The sequence below is a fragment of the Lagenorhynchus albirostris genome, chromosome 4 (genome assembly GCF_949774975.1).
Source record: "Lagenorhynchus albirostris chromosome 4, mLagAlb1.1, whole genome shotgun sequence".
Taxonomy (NCBI): domain Eukaryota; kingdom Metazoa; phylum Chordata; class Mammalia; order Artiodactyla; family Delphinidae; genus Lagenorhynchus; species Lagenorhynchus albirostris.
The window spans coordinates 78326995-78348125 of record NC_083098.1 but is presented as its reverse complement, the minus strand read 5'-3'; the positions used below and the strand labels follow the sequence as shown (position 1 = coordinate 78348125).

Here is a 21131-nt window from a genome sequence, read left to right as displayed (position 1 = left end):
CCTTTTTGACCCACCTCCTAGAGAAATGGAAATAAAAACAAAAATAAACAAAAATGGACTTAATGAAACATAAAAGCTTTTGCACAGCAAAAGAAACCATATACAAGAAGAAAAGACAATCCTCAGAGCGGGAGAAAATATTTGCAAACGAAGCAACTGACAAAGGATTAATCTCCAAAATATACAAGCAGCTCATGCAGCTCAATATCAAAAAAACAAAAAACCCAATCCAAAAATGGACAGAAGACCTAAATAGACATTTCTTTAAAGAAGATATACAGTTTCCCAACAAACACAAGAAAGGATGCTCAACATCACTAATCATTCGAGAAATGCAAATCAAAAGTATAATGAGGTATCACCTCACACTGGTCAGAATGGCCATCATCAAAACATCTACAAAGAATAAATGCTGGAGAGAGTGTGGAGAAAAGGGAACCCTCCTACACTGTTGGTGGGAATGTAAATTGATACTGTCACTATGGAGAACAGCATGGAGGTTCCTTAAAAAACTAAAAATAGAACTACCATATGACCCAGCAATCCCACTACTGGGCATATACCCTGAGAAAACCATAATTCATAAAGAGTCATGTACCACAGTGTTCATTACCGCACTATTTACAATAGCCAGGATATGGAAGCAACCTAAGTGTCCATCGACCAATGAATAGATAAAGAAGATGTGGCACATATATACAATGGAATATTACTCAGCCATAAAAAGAAAAGAAATTGAGGTATTTGTAGTGAAGTGGAAGGACCTAGAGTTTGTCATACAGAGTGAAGTAAGTCAGAAAGAGAAAAACCAATACTCTATGCTAACACGTATATTTGGAATCTAAAAAACACAAAAAAATGGTTCTGAAAACCTAGGGGTAGGGCAGGAATAAAGACGCAGACATGGAGAATGGACTTGAGGACACAGGGAGGGGGAGGGGTAAGCTGGGACGAAGTGAGAGAGTAACATTGACATATATACACTACCAAATTTAAAATGCATAGCTAGTGGGAAGCAGCCGCATAGCACAGGGAAATCAGCTCTGGGCTGTGTGACCACCTAAAGGGGTGGGATATGGAGGGTGGGAGGGAGACGCAAGAGGTAGGGGATATGGTGATATATGTATGCATATAGCTGATCCACTTTGTTATACAGTAGAAGCTAACACAACATTGTAAAGCAATCATACTCCAATAAAGGTGTTATAAAAAAATAAATAATCCAAAACATGAAAAATCTATATATTCATGTAAGTGTTTATTAGCTTTCATTTAAACTAATAAAATTGAAAACGACTTAAATGTCCAGGATAAAGTATATTGTTTCGCACTGAAAGATTTGCAATCCTGATTATTATATATTAAGATTCAAACGGAAGAAGAGAGAACCCTAAACATGGTTACAAGCATGCAAAAAACCCCACAGCCACTGGGGAGGGGGGTTGAAAATAAATATACCACAATGCTGTTAGTAGTCATATTAGAAGTAATATTTCCCCACTAATTTCAGAATATTTTTTAATGTGTTACTTGTTTAAAAAGAAAAAGGATGATGTCCCAAGCCCCGCTCTTATTCTTACGGGGAGCTGGAAATTTTGCGCAATTTATACTACTGCCTTACTTGTATTTGTTTAGGTTTGTTTTGTTTTGTTTTGTTTTTATTTCCCTACATAAAGCCATTCTCCTAAGACAATGCAGTATTTTAACGCTCTGTCACTCTAGAATCTTATTTCAATCCTTCAGGAATACCATTTCAAGATTACTGTGATTACCCCTCAGTAAATGTGTCACCTCTTTATTCTGAGAGAACTCACCATGTGGCAATGCAACAGAGCAGTTCTGCAACTAAGCCAAAAAAAAAAAAAAATTGAATAGCTGTGAAAGAAGATCCATATCTTTGCTTTGTCTCCTAATTCTGAGTTCTTATTTAACTATCCTGCACTTACCAAGTCATGGCATTCCATCAGAAGTAAACATTTTCTTTGAATTTGACTTTTACTATCATTTCTAAGTCCATTTCGCTTGTTTACAGGTTTATTATTATTTTAATTCCTCACAGTTTGTCTACTACAGAAATTGCTGATGATCAAGATAATAATAAAGATGCTCTGATTTAGAAGGGGTAGCCTTGGTATTTCTGCCACCTAACATATCTCAGCTAACTATTCCTAGGAAACATTAAGCATGGTAGAAATTTAACACATGTTCTTATACTCCACAGATATATGAATATAGTGATATAATTTGGGGAAAATAGTCTATTTTGAACTCAGTGAGACATAAACATAACTGAGATTAGCACCGGGTCCTTGGCAAGGGTCTATTAATTACTATTGCCCTGTGAGTACTTTTTGTGGTTGTTGTTCCCCTTCCTCAGGCTGCTCTGATTTATGAACAGGTTTTCATATTCACAAAGTGGTTCATGAATCACTCTCGTCCAACAGAAATGAATAAAAATAAGCCCATTTACACAACATTTGGTATGTAGCTAATTACCTGAAAATGACGGTTTGGGATTACACTGAGAAGTGTGTCATTAACATTCAGCACAAAGAGTACAAAACAGAGGGAGAAAAGAAAGTAGAATCAAAAACTAAAAATATAAGAGGAGCAACAAGAATGCTATTTATTCAGTGTAGATTTTTTTTAAAGCATCACCAAAGAGTACCTTCTGATGTCACCCAACAGAGGAATGTTCAAGCAAAAAGCAGCAAACGAAATGGTTAAATACAATGTAATTTCAACTTTATTAAACAATATACTTAGAAGAAAGGAAGTTAATAATCAGATTGTGGTGATGAGATTATGGATCATTTATTCTATCTATAATTTTCTGTATTTTTCCGGTATTTTACTATGACCCTGCATTAATCTTACAATGCACTTGTATTAGTAATCTTACATGTATGTATGTATTTAGAAGCATATAGTTTAAAAATAATAATAGCTATAGTTAATTGAGAGACTAGTATGTACTAAACATTGAACTTGTATGTGCATATAATAACCCTTTTCTTCTTGCCTGTTCTACCCTGTATCCACCTGCAGAATACCTCTGTTCATGGAATACAACAAACTTAAGTTAAGGCATCCAAAAACCAACCAGACACACCAGTCAAATAAGTGTAAGATTGAACTCTCTCCCTCCTGAGTGATTGTCATGTTTTCTTGATAATGTAAACATTTCTCTAATGCCAGATATTTGTGTTTCTAGAAAAATGGCAAAGCTAGTAGTCCCAAATGAGAGATAAGCATATCCTCCCTGGTTATTTCTTTAAACCAGTAGACAATGGCTCTATCTTCTGTCTTCTGCTACCTGACAGTACTAAAAAACAAAACAAAACAAAAATTATGACAGCAGGAAGGTGCAGTTGGATATTTTTAACTGTTGTAACCTCCATGCTTATAGCATTACCTGATTCCTAATAAGTCCTCTATCATGTTTATACTCAATTTGAGTTGATAAAGGATGTCCTAAATTACTGATAACTAAATGAACACCAAAAACTTATAGTCAGGTCAACTCTTGGTTGTTTAATCTGTTCTACTGCTTGTGGGAGAAATTTTACTGAACCAGTTGTTCTCTGCTTAGATTTATGTGGCCTGAATATAATAACTGGAAAGATAATAACCCTTAGCTCCTGAGTCTAGCATATCTGAATTTGAACCTCATTTACAGACTATATAGACTTGGAAACTTTTTCTAGCCTCATCAGATGTCAGTTTCCTTATCTTTGAAACGGGCATAAAAATGGCATCAACACAATAAAGCTTTTGTAAATAATAAATTAAATAATGCATGTATGGTAGTCAGAATAATGGCCCTCTAAAGATGTCCACTTCTTAATTCTCAGGACCTGTAAATATGTTTCCTTAGGTGTCAACAGGGACTGTGCAGATGGGATTAATGTCAGGATTTTGAAATGAGATTATCCTGGATTATCTGGGGTGGGCCCACTGTAATCACAAGGCTTCTTATACAAGGAAGGCAGGAGGGTCAGAGGGTGAGGAGATGTGAGGACAGAAGCAGACATTGGAATGATGGAGAAAGATAGAGGAAGGGGGCAGGAGCCGAGGAATGCAAAGCAGCCTCTAGAAGCTAGAAAAGACAAGGAAATAGATTCTCCCATAGAGCCTCCAAAAGGAACACAGCCCTATTGAAACCTTGATTTTAGAACTTCAGACCTCCAGGACAGTAAGAGAATAAATTTGTGTTGCTTTAAGCCACTAAATTTGTGGTAACTTGTTACAAGAGCAATAGTTAACCAATACAGTAAATATGGTGTTTAGCACTGTGCCCGTCATATAGGATTCTAACATAATATTAGCTAAGATCACTCTGCCCCTTAAGATCTAGGTAAGAGTAGCTTAAACACACAACCCATTATTTGTGGGAGTCCAACACCTTCCCCAGGGTTGCTGAGGCTTCCCAAAGAGCTTCATGATTTGGCCGTCTCTGGCTTTGAAGTTCAGGTTTTGCTGAATTGGTTTAATTTATAGATTACTGTTCCATGAATGCTGTCAAGATATGGAATTCAGCCACTTTACAAGAATAAAAATAAAACATTTGCATAAGGATTTACTGGGGTGGGGCTGCTGGGGAGAGAACATGGTTTAGGTAAATAGAGAAAAGTTTATTATAAGAGCAATGTAAAAATCCATTCTTCAGAATGTTTTGCTACTCCATCATTTTGCTTCCCCACACCTAATTCCTCTTAAATCTCACAGCAGTTTATCTCCTTTTGTTTCTTTATCATTTATGTCTCATGCTCTCAAGATTTCACCTTCTAATACTAAGGTATTTTCCTAAACATAGTAGCTTACCTAAAATAAAATTTGGTGCCAACTGTGAAGATAATACATATTCTTTTCACCACTCCGTAAGTGTTAGCTAAGGGAAAAAATCTATGTACTCATTGGTCATGACTTAGGCTAACCCATCCTTCATCTTTCATTGGTTTCTTTGGGTGATGACTCTAACATGGATTAAGGGTACAGCCTAGAGGCCAAAGGAAGCCATGGGACATTCTTCAAACAAACTTAAAGTGATACTGATGTCAATCTTATACTGCTACTCACTATCAATCTCACCAATCTTAGGAGTGTGATTAGGATATAGCATTTTCAGGCTTTTTTCCTCTCTCCTTTCTCACATTCCTTTTATATAGATTCTATTAAATTGTACAGCTATGCTCTACAGAGATCACATTAAAAATTAGAGCTCATCCCTATAAGATTGAAGATTATAGGAAAATCTCAACCATACGTACGTAATTCATTCATTTAAGTCCCCATTCTTATTTGCAAAAGTGCACACTCCATATGTATATATGTGTGCGTGCGTGCATGTGTGTGTATGTGTGTGTGTGTTTGTAGCTAGGTTTTAAGCTACTTAAGGGCCAGGACTTCCTGGATGTGTCTTATCAGCAATGAGAGTCATGCTACCCTTAGACATCAAATACACATGAGTTGTGATTACGGTGACTCAGGGTCAGTGACCACGCAGCATACACCTTAATACATAAATACTACAGCAACATGATTTCCGTTCATTCCAAAGTATCGTGGGACCATAGTTTCTAACAGCCTATTACAGTGTTCTGACCTAGCCTTCAAAATGTCAGTAAATTGGATGATAATGTAAGTCATTCTAAATGTCTTTGAAAGAAGACATGACTGTTACGCTGTCATGAATCCGTACCTCTGAGAAGTCTGAGTTCAGAAAAACAGTCAGTTAACACTTTTGCCTTTCGCCGGTTCTACTCTATTATACTTTCATTTGCTATCAGCCAATAATCATATTTTCACACACTGAGAATGAATGACTTGAGTGTGAACAGTTAAAAACAAAATTCAAAAAAATTGCTTCAGTCTTGAAGCCCTCAACCTGTCCAGTTTTGTGATCTTTGGCACCTTTGACTCCATAGAAGATTTTGAATATCAGGCTGCTTTAGCCACGATGTGAGAACATTTCCATGAAGATGTGTTAATTAGTTGTAGAGGTGACTAACCACTGCTGAGCAATTGCATTAGGCAAGGCAAACAAATGGAATACAGAGAGCAGTCATTCTTCGAGATGTTCATTGTTGCTTCACACCCAGAAGACAAGAGCTGGATGGCACTCTGCCCAGGGACATCTCTCTTTTTCTAGATGCACCTGGGAATTCTTGCTGAGTAATTTTTCTCACAAAGAGCTCAGGATACTCAACTCACTTATACATATTACAAAATCTAGAAATGCCAAACTCTTAAATTAGCAGAGACTGACATTCTGTTGCATAAATTTCTATGGGCCACATCATGAATTTATGAGTACCTACTTGTAGAGGGGTCCCTGTCTGAGTGAGTCTCAGTGATCCCTCTCTTCTTAGATAAGAGACCCTTTCAGGTCCCTGGTGACCATATTTGTATGTGTGTAGCTTTCCTTCCAGCCCTTAATTAATAAGTTGGGGAGTGTTAGCACCTAATCCAAGTTGAGCCAATGAAATCTTCTTGAGGATTCAAAATTTGGAAAAGATAGGTCCCAAGAAGGAAGTTGTTTCACTAATGTCAGTGCTCTACAGAGAAAGTCAGGCACTTCCTGCAGCTCAAGTTCCAAGTTTCCTCTCTTTCTGTGTTGTGATGACTTAACTCTCTTTGGTATCTTAATGGGATTTGGGGCAGGAGAAGCGAATTCACACAGGCGATCATTGTTGAAAAATCATCAGGTCATGGGCAAGCTTCTGCTGTGATGTGCAGTTTCCCAAGGTGATATAAATTAAATTTCTAATATTTATTGATTGCCGAATAGATCGATCTTGATAGATAGCAACAGTCAATTCAGTTATGCTTTCCAAAAGCTGTTTTTTCACCACTCACAACTGTAGTACCCAAATACCTGAGACACGTTATTCATTTTACAGACAATGTTTTGTTGACTTTTCAAATTGCTTTGTAAAAACTCCAGAGCCTTATACTGTGTGAATCAGTGATTCAGCATGTCCTGCTTTTCATATGATGTGGTTAACTAACCAGATGACATGTGTCTAAAAATGATGTCAATTAAATGAGGAAAGCTGACCAGTGGAGCGCAAATGATGTTATCAAGTATCCCAAAAGCTCTTTAACAGTTCCACACATATCTTATTTCAATTTTATTTATAAATATTATAATTAGTTTTAAACTATAAGCATGTACACTGTAATGTGTCCTATGCCACTTTCGGTGCGCGGGCCTCTCACTGTTGTGGCCTCTCCCGTTGCGGAGCACAGGCTCCGGACGCGCAGGCTCAGCGGCCATGGCTCATGGGCGCAGCCGCTCCGCGGCATGTGGGATCCTCCCGGACCGGGGCACGAACCCGTGTACCCTGAATCGGCAGGCGGACTCTCAACCACTGCACCATCAGGGAAGCCCGCCACATTTTTTTTTAACATCTTTATTGGAGTATAATTGCTTTACAATGGTGTGTTAGTTTCTGCTTTATAACAAAGTGAATCAGCTATATGCATACGTATATCACCATATCTCCTCCCTCTTACGTCTCCTCCCACCCTCCCTATCCCACCCCTCTAGGTGGTCACAAAGCACTGAGCTGATCTCCCTGTGCTATGCGGCTGCTTCCCACTAGCTATCTATTTTACATTTGGTAGTGTATATATGTCCACGCCACTCTCTCACTTCATCCCAGCCTACCCTTCCCCCTCCCCGTGTCCTCAAGTCCATTCTCTATGTCTGCGTCTTTATTCCTGTCCTGCCCCTAGGTTCTTCAGAACCTTTTTTTTTTTTTTTTTTTAGATTCCATATATATGTGTTAGCATACGGTATTTGTTTTTCTCTTTCTGACGAGGTAGCTGGACCTAGAGCCTACACCACATTTTAATGCATTCAAGACCATCATAATATTAACTTGTGCTGCCAGGTTAGCTTATGCAGAGTAAGCATTAGCTTATGCAGAAGCTTTATGCAAGTAAAGCTTCCTTTTAATCCACTGCTAAGTACCTACTAGAGACCAACCACCTATTAATGTATCTGAACCATCTGCAAAGGTGCCATTGATAATAGCAGCAGTTACAAAGCAGACGGGTAATATTCCCCCCTAATTCAGGGTAGCCCATGCCTGGTCATGTAAGATTTTAGAAGCAAGTGTTTCCATGTTTGTTAGGATTTTCTCAATACCATACAAATAAAATATAACACAAAAATAATTGGTGCTGAGGGAGATTTAAGACCATAATTCTCATCATAATTCCTGCTTTCAAATGTGTGTGCTCATTAGAATGGATGTCAACATTTGAACTTATATGGCAAATCTATATTAACAACATATGGCTTTCACTTATTTGTGTTTTATATGTTGAGGTTCTCTATAAGATTTCATTTTATTACAGTTTTCCCCAGAGGAAAAATGTTTGAAAGCACCATTTTAGCAGTGTTTTTCAACCATAGCACTACTGACATTTTGGAACAGATAATTCTTAATTGTTGGGCGCTATCCCGGGCCCTGTAGTATGTTTAGCAGCATCCCTGGCCTCCACCCACTAGATGCCCAGTATCCACCTTCCACCCCCAGCCTGACGATCAAAACTGTCTCCAGATGTCAAATGTCCCCTGTTGGTAAAAACTATCCCTGGTTGAAAAGAATTAGCTACTTCATAAGATCATAAGGATGGCCACACTTCAGTAATTCCTAGAGAATATTCACATCTTCACACTTTTTTATTCATAAGCAGCTATTAAAAAATATAGTAGAGAGATGATGTTTTTAAGCATTTTTAAATATTTATTGTGTTGTCTCATTGAGTATGTTTGAAACACTTTGCAGACCATAAAAAGAATGTGGTGGAATTGTAATCCTTTTATGTCCTAAATTCTGGAATGCAGCCAGTCTTCAAAGTTTTTGTAAAACACTTAAAAAAATTTTAATTAAACTTTAAAATTCCTTTTGCTCTTGCTTAATGCTCAGATCAATCTGATTAATTGACCAGCATCCTGTCTAAGAAAGGCTTCAAAGAGAATCTTCACTTTTATCTTTCATAAAGAAAGCCAAAGAGAAATTGGGAAGGTCTAGGGTTATTCCTAGTAATGTTTTTAGGAAGAAGGTGCCTGTCAGGTTAACACAAATGACCAAAACAACAACTTTCCTTGACAGCCTCAAAAAACAAAGGTGTGAAAAGAACTTTGTCAAATTTACATACACTGTTGATGAGGGTGTAAACTGGCTCAACCTCTATGAACAGCAATGTGGCAAAATTTAAAATGCATATACCTTTTTTCTATCAACAATTCCCTTTCTAGAAATAACCAGTCAACGTAGTCAGATATAGTAGAGTGTACCAGTATATTCAGAGCATCTTTATTTGTAAAAGTAAAAGATATGAAACAACATAAATGCCCCCTATAGGGTGATTAGGAAAATAAATTATGGCATTTCCATACAACTCAATACTCTGTAGTAATTTTTTTTTTACAAATAGCTTATTATTTACTAATATAGAACCAAATCCAAGATGCACCATCAATGAAAACAAGCTAGGTTCAGAAGAGGGTATGCGGTAGTCTTCTTAAGAAGTTCACCCGGGCTTCCCTGGTGGCGCAGTGGTCCTGCCGATGCAGGGGACATGGGTTCGTGCCCCGGTCCGGGAGGATCCCACATGCCGCGGAGCGGCTGGGCCCGTGAGCCATGGCCGCTGAGCCTGCGCTTCCGGAGCCTGTGCTCCACGGCAGGGGAGGCCACAGCAGTGAGAGGCCCGCGTACCGCAAAAAAAAAAAAAAGTTCTCCCATAAGAAGATATAACTGGGCTTCTATTTGCATTCAGAGTATGTATGGAAATTTTCCAATGTTTTAGCTCCTGGGGCTTAAGGTAGAAAGGAAGCTTATTATTAAATTTGAATTTTGAATTTTTTTAATTGTGATTATACATTACTTTGTGAACAGGGACCATGTAAATAGTTTTTTTAAGAAAAGTATTTTGTCAATTCCAGCGTGATATCAAATGTTTGTATGAGTGGACGAGCCATATGAATTTAAGTTACTCTAAGACACCACAGTCCAGAAAACCAGCCCAGGCACAGGAAAACGGAGGGATAGTGAAAACCCAGGTAGGATATCTAGAGTCAGGATCCTTGGGTTTGCATAGATACATAAGCTAAACTGGAGCTGGTAAATATGGTGTAAACACTGATCCTAGGATCATGTTTCTTTATTGGTTATATGCTATCTACTGAATATAGGTAGACCAGGGTCTCAGAGGTGAATCTGACAAATCTCCCTAATAGTGGGGAGTGTAAGGCATCAAAAGCCATGAAGGATGAATTTTGCTGTTGTTGTTGCTTTTGTTGTTTTATCATTAGGTTGTAGCAGGAGAGGAAGGTGGACTTTGACACATAACATAGATGTTCTCCTCCTCATAAAGCCAGACTTGCTGCAGATACCGGCAAAGACATTGCTAGGAGGCTAGTAAATAAAGGAAGGGCCTGGGATAATAATAGCTATAATAATAGCTACTATTTGTGAGACACTTACTAAGTATGAAGCACTGGGCTCAGGGCTTTGCATATATTATCTCTTTTAATCCTCACAGCCCTTCTATGCAGTCGGTGTTTTGATTGATAAGGGGACTGAGACTCCTGGAGATAAATTAACTAGCTCAGCCTCACACTGCTAGTGAGCAGCAAAGAAAGACTCAAATTCAATCTGCCTGCTTTCAGAATTTTTAATCACAAAATTTTGATGCCAACTGGTAGGCATGATTCAGGGCTGGGAAGCCTGGAAATGAAAGTCATCGTCATTATGGTGTTGTCCTTTCTCTCACCCTGACAGGATCACAACCACAGCTGCGTGTATGATGGATCTACGAAGATACCCTCTGGATGAACAGAACTGCACCCTGGAGATTGAAAGTTGTGAGTTACTTGGACAGGGGAACAAAAAAGAGGGAGGTTTGCTTGACCCAATTAAATTCCACCTTGTACTGAGTAATTGATACCGGGATATTTTTAGCTACACTACCCTGCCAACTTTTCAAAGGGTTCACAGTAACACTTTCCTCTGTATTGGAGGATTAAGGTTCATTTCAATGCAATTATCTTTTTGAACCATTAAGGAAAGTCCACTTATTTTAGCTGGACTATTTATAAACTCATGCCTTCTCCTCAGAATCAAATTTCTCCTAAGACCTTCCAATACCCAAGCTACGTTAATAAGAGAGCAAAAATAATTCAATGTGAAAAGACTTCGTGAGATTGTTTTTGGCTCTATGTCTGTCTGCCTGAAGGACTGTAAATTGTTGTCTTTTAGAAAAACACTATGGTAAAGTCTTGTGTGCAATTGTCTTTCTTCATGGGAAGAACAAGATGATAGATGGTATTCATGAGGCTTGTGGTTTAGCTTTGTCCTCTTGAGCTGTTTTTTCATTGATTGCTTTCTTAACAATTAGAATATTTTAGTCACTAAGTTTTAATCTGATTGATTATCTTGGTTTCATTGTTTCTCAACCATCAATATGCAGACATTTGATCCCATTTATTGTGAATACCAGGCCAAGTCTATTTCCTGGTTTTCAGGGGTACAGAAAGTGCAATAGGTAATTAAGAGCATTGCAATACCATTTAATGTAATGTGAGAATAGACATAGTTAGATCATTTAAAATGCTTTCCAGATCTAAACGTCAAAATGGTAAAGAAAAATGGGAAAATTCCAGGTGATCCTCTAATATTATTAAACAATAAATGTATTCCCCATTGTCTGATTATTAAGTAATTACATTCATTTTCTAGTTTTACTGAATACAGACATAGAAATAGATAAAGATGCTTATGTAGATATATAGATTCAGACCTAGACATTAATCTAGTACCACTAGAACCTGGAATTCATATTATATAAATAGGTTGGCTGAAAGTTATTAATATATGAAAGTATTAATGGTGACTTTTGGTTTAAACGCCAATGACAACCAAATTCAAACTATAGGAATGAAATATAAACCCAGTCATTTATTACTGGTTAACAATATTTTATAAATAAGACAGAACTTCATCCAAGCAAGTAAATCATTAGCTTTTGAAACTGACATGGAAAGAGAAGGATGCTCATTCATATAAGTTACCTTTTACCCTTGACCTCTCTTCCACTGATTGTGATTTTTTACCTTTGCTTATGCCGGAAGGATATGACAGTCTGTCAAAATTCCAAGATCTTATGTTTACATCATTCACTTGAAGAATGAATTTTGATGAGTACTTGAATTGATTCTGTGCATAAATTACAAGTGCTAAAATTATCAACATTTTCTCCCAAAATGCATATTTTATTTTATAATGCATATTGAGTCTTCCTATTATTATAGGTTTACATTTTTCTTTAAAAAGGCAATTTTCTTAATTCATATTAGAAAATAGATGACTTTTAGGTCCATTTATCATATCATACAATGACCAAAACTATAAATGAGGCAAAATTAAACATAACTTTTGCGGAGCAGGGATGAGGGCTGCCAAAACAATCAGAGAGTCCAAAGTCATCATAAGCTATGGTGTCAGGCGATAAGTAGTGACCCAGTCATATGATAATCATTGAGGCAATTCAGTAAGATGCAATCAGTTAACTGGGCCGATGGAGATGAGACATGGTAACTGGGACCCTAAGATCAGTTAATATATAGGACTGTAGGCAGACAGTGACCGTCATAAAGTGATCCAACAGTAGATCACAGAACTCTAGTCCCTAAAGATGTTTACCTAAAGCAAAGCAGAAACTCAGGCCTGCAAGAATTTGTGTATTGAGGAGTATATGAAGACAGGAACTTGGGGGAAAGGGAAAAAACAGGGAACTGCCTTCTATTTGCCAGACAAAAGCTAGGCATTAATATAACACCTCTGTAACAGAAGTCTTTCTAACAACATTTGAGAGATAATGTATCTGAGGCTCAGAGAAGTAAAATAACTTACCCAGGGCAACAAGGCAAGGATAGTGGTAAAGTGAGGATTCAAGCCCAGGTAATATATTCTCTATAATAGAATCCTGTAATCAACTGCTGAGCAAGGAAGCAGAACGTCAATGATTAGAAGTATAGCACCAATCAGAACGACTCCCAGCTAGATTGAGGATGCTGAATCGACCAAAGGACTGGTCTATATTTCCTAAAATTATCCCCAATAAAGGTTAGAGTCGATCCCAGAAGCTGAAGCAGAATTTAGCTCTTAGGGCAAGGGTCAAATGATTGCAACTGTGGATAAAGGGTAGTCTGTGGATGCAGGAAATCAAGTAGTCCTGATTCCATTGACGTTACCAAAAAAAAAAATTTTAAGCCTCAAATGACAACATTGCTTAGCTCTAATACTTTCCTTATGATGTATCCCTTCTTAACAATAGATAAACCAATGTAAAGAGATCTTAAATCTTAAGGGTAATAACTTCAAATGACAAAGTAATATATGGCAATTATATGGAGTCCAAATGAGCTTTGCTTATTCCTGCCTAAGTACATAATCGATATGCTGCTAAGTGTTAATAAATACTGAATCTGTTATCCATCTATTTTTTAACTCTTCAAGAAAAAACATGTGTTACATTATTTGCTGAAACAGATCTCCCTGAATTGCCATTTTATGAAGACCATAACTGAGCTTTAAAGTGATTACAAATGAGTGGTTCTAGTGTCAGTTGGGGAAAAGGAATGATAAAGTAGACATTTAACCAATATAAGATTGAACCAATCATACTTTTGTAACCAATATAGTAGAAACTTTACCTACCTTGCAAAATTTACTAGTGTGTATTCTCTTCCATTACAATCCCAAAGATGGGGAAATGTTTTCCTTGGTCAGGTCCTTTGAGAAATATTAAAGATCTTTTGCCTTTCTTTAACGTCATCTAATCTAGTAAAATTAGGAAGGCCATAAAGCCTTATTAAATTGAAAACTTCCTTGAACTTGGAGCACATTAATAGCTTCATAGCCCTGGGATGCTATAAATTGAGTTAATGGCACATGGAAAAAAATCAATCAAGGAATTTAGTATTAAGAGGATTTGGAATTTGAAATCAATAAAGCTATCACATAAAGGTTTGATAGCCACAAGCCTCATGGAAATGTAGAAAGGCTTTGGGACAACAATCATGAAGGAGTCTAATGCCTCTTCCTGTATATTTTCTGAAGCAACTATTGAAGAAAATCTCAACCCTAATCTTACCCTCACTGTCAGCAGATAGCGCCACCTCTCAGTACCTCCCCCACCCCCCAAAAAAAATAGAATCCATTTCGACTCTGAAATCTCTCAGCAGTCTCACCCATCTTCTTCTAAATGCCCTTATATCCTCACCATTCTAAGTTAGCCACCTGTATTTAAGAGGAAGGGGTGCTCCTCTTCCTTTTATAAGCTGACCCTGACCCCCTTCTTCCTCCTCTGGTAATTGATTTTCTCAAATTCACATACACCTACACCCCTGATATTTCAGATCCTCAGCCTCACCCTCTCTGCTACCTCTTTTTTCACAGCCTAAAAACAAGCTGAAAACTGCCCTCGTCACAAAACACCTCTACTCTACCCTCCCACCTCCCCTTCAGCTTTTCCTAATCTCTCTACTTCCTTTTTCTCAAAACTACTTGAGATAATGGTATATATCTGCTGTCTGTGGCCTCAACTTCCCCTCAACCCACTGTAATTTGGACCCTGCCTACCCATCTCCCAAGTCCACTGACACTGTTCTCAGAAAGCTCACGAAGGATCTCTCTTTACATAACATCTTTATTCCAATGATCTCCAAATGTATAGCTCCAGCTCAGATCTCTTTTAAGCTCCAGATTGATGTACATCGCACTTTTCTTGGCATATCTACTTTGATGTTTCAAAAGCATCTTAAACTTAATTTTCTCAAAACTTATTATCAATTTTTCCCTCACAAGTGAGTTTCCTTTCCAGCTTCCTTAATCTCACTATCCAGCCGGAATCCTAGGATTCTTCCTCTTCCTCACCCTCCTCCCATCCAATCTATTGTCAAGTACCATCCATTCTACTTGCCAGATATTTAGCAAAGCCCTTCACTTCTCTCCAGCCCACTGCCACCAATCTTCTCCAAACCACCATGACTTCTTGCCTGAATCATTGTAGCAGTCTTGCTCTTGGTCCTCTTATTTTTACCCTTGACTCCCTCCAACTTATTTTCTACCCAGTAGCCAGAGTCGTCTTTGCAAGAGGGCAATTGGATCATATTATTCTGTGCTTTAAAATACTCAAAGACTTCTCATTGCACCAGGAAAATTCTCCACACTTCCTAATTTGACTTACAAGCTTCTGAGTGACTTCCTCAATATCTCCATTCTCATCTGAAACCATCTTTCCCTTGCTTACTGCACTAAATTCCAGCACCACAGGTTGTTTCTTGCAGACCGATCTTTCTTTTACCTCATTATCTTCACCATCTTGTTCCTTCTGGTTAAAATGCTTTTCCCCATGAAGGTTCTTTTGGCTTTTCCTCATCTTTCAGTTCTCATTTAAGATGCCACCTCCAACAAAAGGCTTTCCTGAGAATCCAACCTTAATTAGTGAACACCCAGTATTCTCTTTCAAAATTCTGTTACTTTCCCATATAGCACTTAGTAGTGTTTGTTTGCTTCTGTGTTTATTGTTTCTTCCCTCTCTGGATTAGAAACTCCATGAAGGAAAGGATCATTGTTTTGTTCACAACACAATAATTAAAACCCAGCCTAGTACCTGACAATAAATATCTGTGAAGTGAGTGTATGCTAAATTTCTTGGCTCCAAACTTTTTGAGTCTTTTGAATTTTGAAAGATAAGTCTAGTCTTAATTTTTTTCAGATAAGATTTAAGGAAGGTATTTTTTGACTTGCAGTAAAATATTCTTTCATTTATACAATTTTATATTCATGCTTTAAGACCACCTCAAAAATTTAAGATTGTAAATGTTCAACCAAGAGCCAGATAGGGGAAAACCTAACATTTTAATTATTTTAGGAATTTTCAAAGGCTGGTACACGTGATAAACCACCAGTATGGTCTTTTTGCTTCACTTCAGTCATGAACTGTCTACATCCCTCCCACCTGAACCACAACCAATTTATCAAACAAAGGTAACATTTAGTGATACCTGGTTATTTTTATACTTGTTTCTTTTTATTTTATTTTATTTAGTTTTTTTTGTTTGTTTTTTTTTTTTGGTACACGGGCCTCTCACTGCTGTGGCCTCTCCCGTTGCGGAGCACAGGCTCCAGATGTGCAGGCTCAGCGGCCATGGCTCACGGGCCCAGCCGCTCCGCGGCATGTGGGATCTTCTTGGACCGGGGCACGAACCCGTGTCCCCTGCATCGGCAGGCGGACTCCCAACCACTGCGCCACCAGGGAAGCCCTGTTTCTTATTTTAAAAAATGGCTTGGAAACTTTTAACTTGGTCATTGTCTTAATGTATTCAGTTTAATGAGGCATCTATTCAATCCATCTCTTAGTCTCAGAATATTGTCATTGTATTGATTTCAACGTGTTGGTAGTAGCAACATCTACACAGAATGTCAAGCCATAGTCATGTTTATTTCCAAAATAATTTTTTTCCTTGTCCACAAAAATAGCAAGTGATAAGAAAAACATGTCTAATAAAATGACCTAACTTAACTGTGGAAAATTCCCTGAGAAAACGTGAGGTTTACAGAGTTGAAATGCTAAGTTTTCATTGTATAATATGTTACATTAACACCTGGAAATAACATTAAGTATAGTGTCCAGACATGAGGCAGGAGCAGTTCTACAAAAGCCTTGTAAAGTCACACATGGAGAATTGTGCCCAGTTCTTAATGCCATATTAAGATAATTTCCTTCAGAGGAGGAGACCAAGATACTTGGGAAGAAAATTTTAGGGAGACATAATAGCCGTTTCTGAATGTTTAAATGCTATCAGAGAAGAGAAATCTTATGTTTGGTGTTTCCCAGGGTATTAATCAGGATTCTCCAGAGAAACAGAACCAATGGGATGTATACAGATAGAGCGAATGAGATTTATGAATAAGGAATTGGCTCATGCAGTGATGGAAGCGGATAAATCCCAAACTCTGCAGGGTGAGTCAGCAAACCAGAGAGCTGATTGTATCGTTCCAGTCTGAAGGCTAGCAGCCTTGAGACCCAGGAGGAGCTGATACTTCAATTGAGTCTGAAAGCAGGAAAAGACGGATTGTCCCAGTGCAAAGATAGGCCGGAGGAAATCTCTCTTACTCTGTAGAGGGTCAGTCATTTTGTTCTAATTCAGGCCTTCAAGTGATTGGATGAGGCACACCCACATTAGGGAGGGCAGTCTACTCAGTGTAGCAATTTAAACACTAAGCTCATCCAAAAACACCCTCACAGGAATACACAGAATGATGTTTGACCAAATATCTGGGCGCCGTGTGGCCCAGTCAAGTTGACACATAAAATTAAGCATAACACCCAGAGTGCTAGATTTGAACCCATTCAATTCAAATAGCATTTCTTAAGTGGTGACCACAAGCCACTCTGTGTGCAAATAAGTAAGTGCTGGTGATACAGCAGCAACCGAGCAGACAGGTGGCAGAAGTAGCAGGAAGGTAGATGTAGAATTGAAAAAAAAATACTATCCAATGAGCAGAAGGGCCCATTCATGAAAAAAGCCCCCCCTTAAGAAAGACTTCCCACCAACAGAGACACTTCAATTAATTGGAAATGGCCACCTACCAGTTTTAATACAGAAAACATTCCTCATTGAGAGGGCTGTTAATTACATAACCTTAAAGATCTCTTTCAGCCCTAAATCTAGCACTCTGGGAGTTTGTTCAATTTAGTTACATTACCAGTAAATTACTTTATGTGCTTGCCTAAGGTATTGGTTATAAAGTGATCCTGATTTATAAAGGATATTAGAACATTAAAAAAATTTATGAATACATGAACATAAATACAAGAAAAATATGAAATGTAGGACAATTATAAGCAAAGCCTTTGAATCATCCTTACTTTATTGCTGCCTTCTACATCATTAATTCTGATCTGAAATAACTTAAAAATAGCATCTACAACATGCTGCACACTTTCTATTCCTGGATACTAAACACCAAAAATAACAGAAGTAAATTGAACTTCATGAATGATTCATGGCTTCCCTTGCGTCTCCATTGTCAAGGAAATTAGCAGCATTGGATATCTCCTTAGATAAATTTGATTTTGCCATATTCAGTAGACTACTTAATGAAAATGAATATTTCACACTTATGTTCATAGAATTGTTAATGAATTTTAGTGCCCATAGCTTTTTTGTTGAGCAGAGGGGTGGGCGTAGGGAAGACAGGAACCTTTTCTGAGTTAATTTATTCCTTTTTCCAGGCTGCTTTTTTGAAACTGTGGGAAAGCAGTCTTTCTGAAAAGTCTCTGATCTTTTAAAGTTAGAAAATAAAAGCCAGTGTGGGAATGGAGTTCCATTTATTAAAATTAGTTTCATAATCAACTTGTCTATAAAGTTAGCCATTTAGCTGTTCACTTCTACCCTATCGACAGTTTAAGTTTATTTTCCACATATGGATAAGTGGCTATGTAGATGGAGAGGAGATCTCTGATTTACAGATTTAGATTTCTGGAAATTTCTTCTCTTCTTGATGCTCTAATGGATGACCATTTTGCTACTAGCTTCCTAAGAGGAAGTCAAAATAAAGGGTATTGTTTTGTCTGAAGGTTTTAGGTATTAATCAAACACTTAAAGACACAATTTTGAATGGAACTTTGATCTTCTAGAACTGGACACCCTTGCTAAACTGAGGGCTTTGGTTCACTTAGGATTCTAACTTGATAATAACGACTGCTAATATTTATTGACTATATATTATGGGCCAGGCACTTAACAAAAATTTCCTATTGAACATTCACCAGAACCCTACTGTTTTACTCCATTTTACAGAGAAGGAACTCAAAGCACCAAGGCAGTTACTTGTCCAGGTCACAAAACTGTAGTGGTCCAAAAGGGGTTTGAACTCAAGCAATCTGACTTGAACGATTTAATCCCCCTTCATACTATCCTCAGAAAACTCCTTTCTGGCTTCCCCACTGTGTGGGAGTTGGGTGGTTTGGGAGTATGCTCTATCTGAATGCAAAGCAGACACCTGAAAACAAAGCAGGTTTTAATTGGTCCTTCTCTCTACTGAATCACTCTCAATTCGGCTCCTACATGGGCCTTTATTTTCTGACATTCTTGCCAACGAAAATGAACGTTGATATAACTTAAGAAAAACTTTCATTTTACCAGGTCACTTCTACAATTGCAACAGATCATACAATGGTCAGAAACCCTTCTTCTTCTAAATGGCTAGAGATACGCTTCCCTAAATCGTTTTAGTACAGTGTTAGGCTTAACTGACTGCAATGGTGCTGTAGTTTCAAAGTCCATCCATTACTCATAATTGTGGTTCATGAACATCTATAACCTTGACAATGGACATATTCCTGAGAGGTCTTGACTTGGTTTCTTCTGTGAACCACACCCATATAGGAACCATATAATTAATATAGATAATTTAGTTTTCATTTCAGTGTCAATTTCCATGTTTAAACTGCTTTTTTCTTATCTTTAAGATCTTTAAGATCAAAGATTTTAAAAGGGAGATTTTAGAAAAATATTGATATCATGACCCCACCCCACAACATCAGAATTTGTAGAAGATGAGCCCTTTGGCAAGCACTTTTTTAAGCTCTCCAGGTGATTTTAATATGCAGCCATGTATGACTGCCACTGCTCTAAGGCTGTCATGCTTTAAATTTTTGCTTTTCAATTTTTTTCACCATCCCTTCTAATAGACCCAGCTCTCTAAATGGGAAACAGAATGGAAACATAGAAATGAAAGAAGAAAGTACAGCAAAGAACAGAAAATAGCACAATTTCTTTCAAAGAAAAAAAAAATCACTGAAATGATCAAAGGAAATAAATTTAAACTATTTTTTCCTTTATCCCCTCTGGCAGAAGCCGCCATTGTTTTTTTTTCTTTAAAGGTGCATGTCTTGACATAAATAAGTAGACCAAGGGACCCTGCCTATTATTGGAATTAAGTGCTTCAATCAGATTTCCAAATCCATGTAATGAGTCAAGTTGTTACAAGATGCTACTCTATTTTGAAAGCCCTGATATATATACCTATATTGGTATGAATGCACTCAGTGAAACTTTAATTTGTATTATGATGCTGTGGTAAATGGAGTTATCTACTTGGGAAAGAGGCATGGGCATCAGCTGTTTCTGTAACATTATAATGTTAAAAAAAAAATTAGTTAACAATTTACTCCTGAATGAATACAGAGCAACAGGCTTTACAGGAATAGTTTTTTGTTTGTTTCTGTTTTTTATTTTACTTTATTTTTTTAATTGAATGAAAGATTCTTTAAATCCTATAGTGCTTTACAGTTTTCAAAAGTTTCACATACATGATTTCATGTAATCGCATAATAACCCTTTTTCCCCCCACCCCTATGTTGCCCCTCCCCCTTCCCTCTCCCCACTGGTCACCACTAGTTTGTTCTCTCTCTCTGAGTCTGTTTCTTTTCTGTCTTATTCACTAGTTTGTTGTAATTTTTTAGATTCCACATGTAAGTGATATCATACAGTATTCTTTACAGGAATAGTTTTATCAAACCGAAATTGAGCAAGGTCCATTTCTTTCAACCACAAAAAATGAAACAGTAATTTCTGTGTACATCTTCATCTCCCACACCCTGTCTCATAGGCACTGACTGTCCTCAGTGTGATTGTGTGAAAAGAGCAGATTTGTCGCAGAGCTCCCACAAGCTGACTGCATTGATTCCAAATAGATTGTATTCCCAGGACTGGGATTACGTAGACCTACAATTCAGACAAGAAATTTCACTGAGTAGAGCCAAAGGGTCACCTGCTCTTACCTTAAAAACTGTCAGAGTGGGAACCCATCACTTGTCTGATATGTTCCCTGAGGTGGTTGTCAAACATTCATGTGCTTACAGGGATCTTGTTAAGATGCATTCTGGTTTAATGAGCTTGGGCTGGGGCCTGAGGGTCTGCATTTCTAACATATACCCAGGTGATGCTGGTGCTGTTGGCCTATGGACCACACTGTGAGTAGTAAGAATCTGGAGTAAGTTAAAAAAAGAGAAACAAAAAACCCTGTCTCACCTGTGCT

General features: G+C 37.7%; 1 protein-coding gene across 3 annotated transcripts in view; it reads left to right on the top strand.

The window, feature by feature from the left end:
• The window catches only part of GABRB1 (gamma-aminobutyric acid type A receptor subunit beta1), a 399324-nt gene that overhangs the window by 303020 nt on the left and 75173 nt on the right, over positions 1 to 21131 (top strand). For all 3 annotated transcript variants that reach the window (XM_060148237.1, XM_060148236.1, XM_060148235.1), the window contains exon 5: positions 10800 to 10882. In XM_060148237.1, the coding sequence (XP_060004220.1) occupies positions 10800 to 10882 (83 nt within the window). The remainder of the gene's footprint in view (positions 1 to 10799; positions 10883 to 21131) is intronic.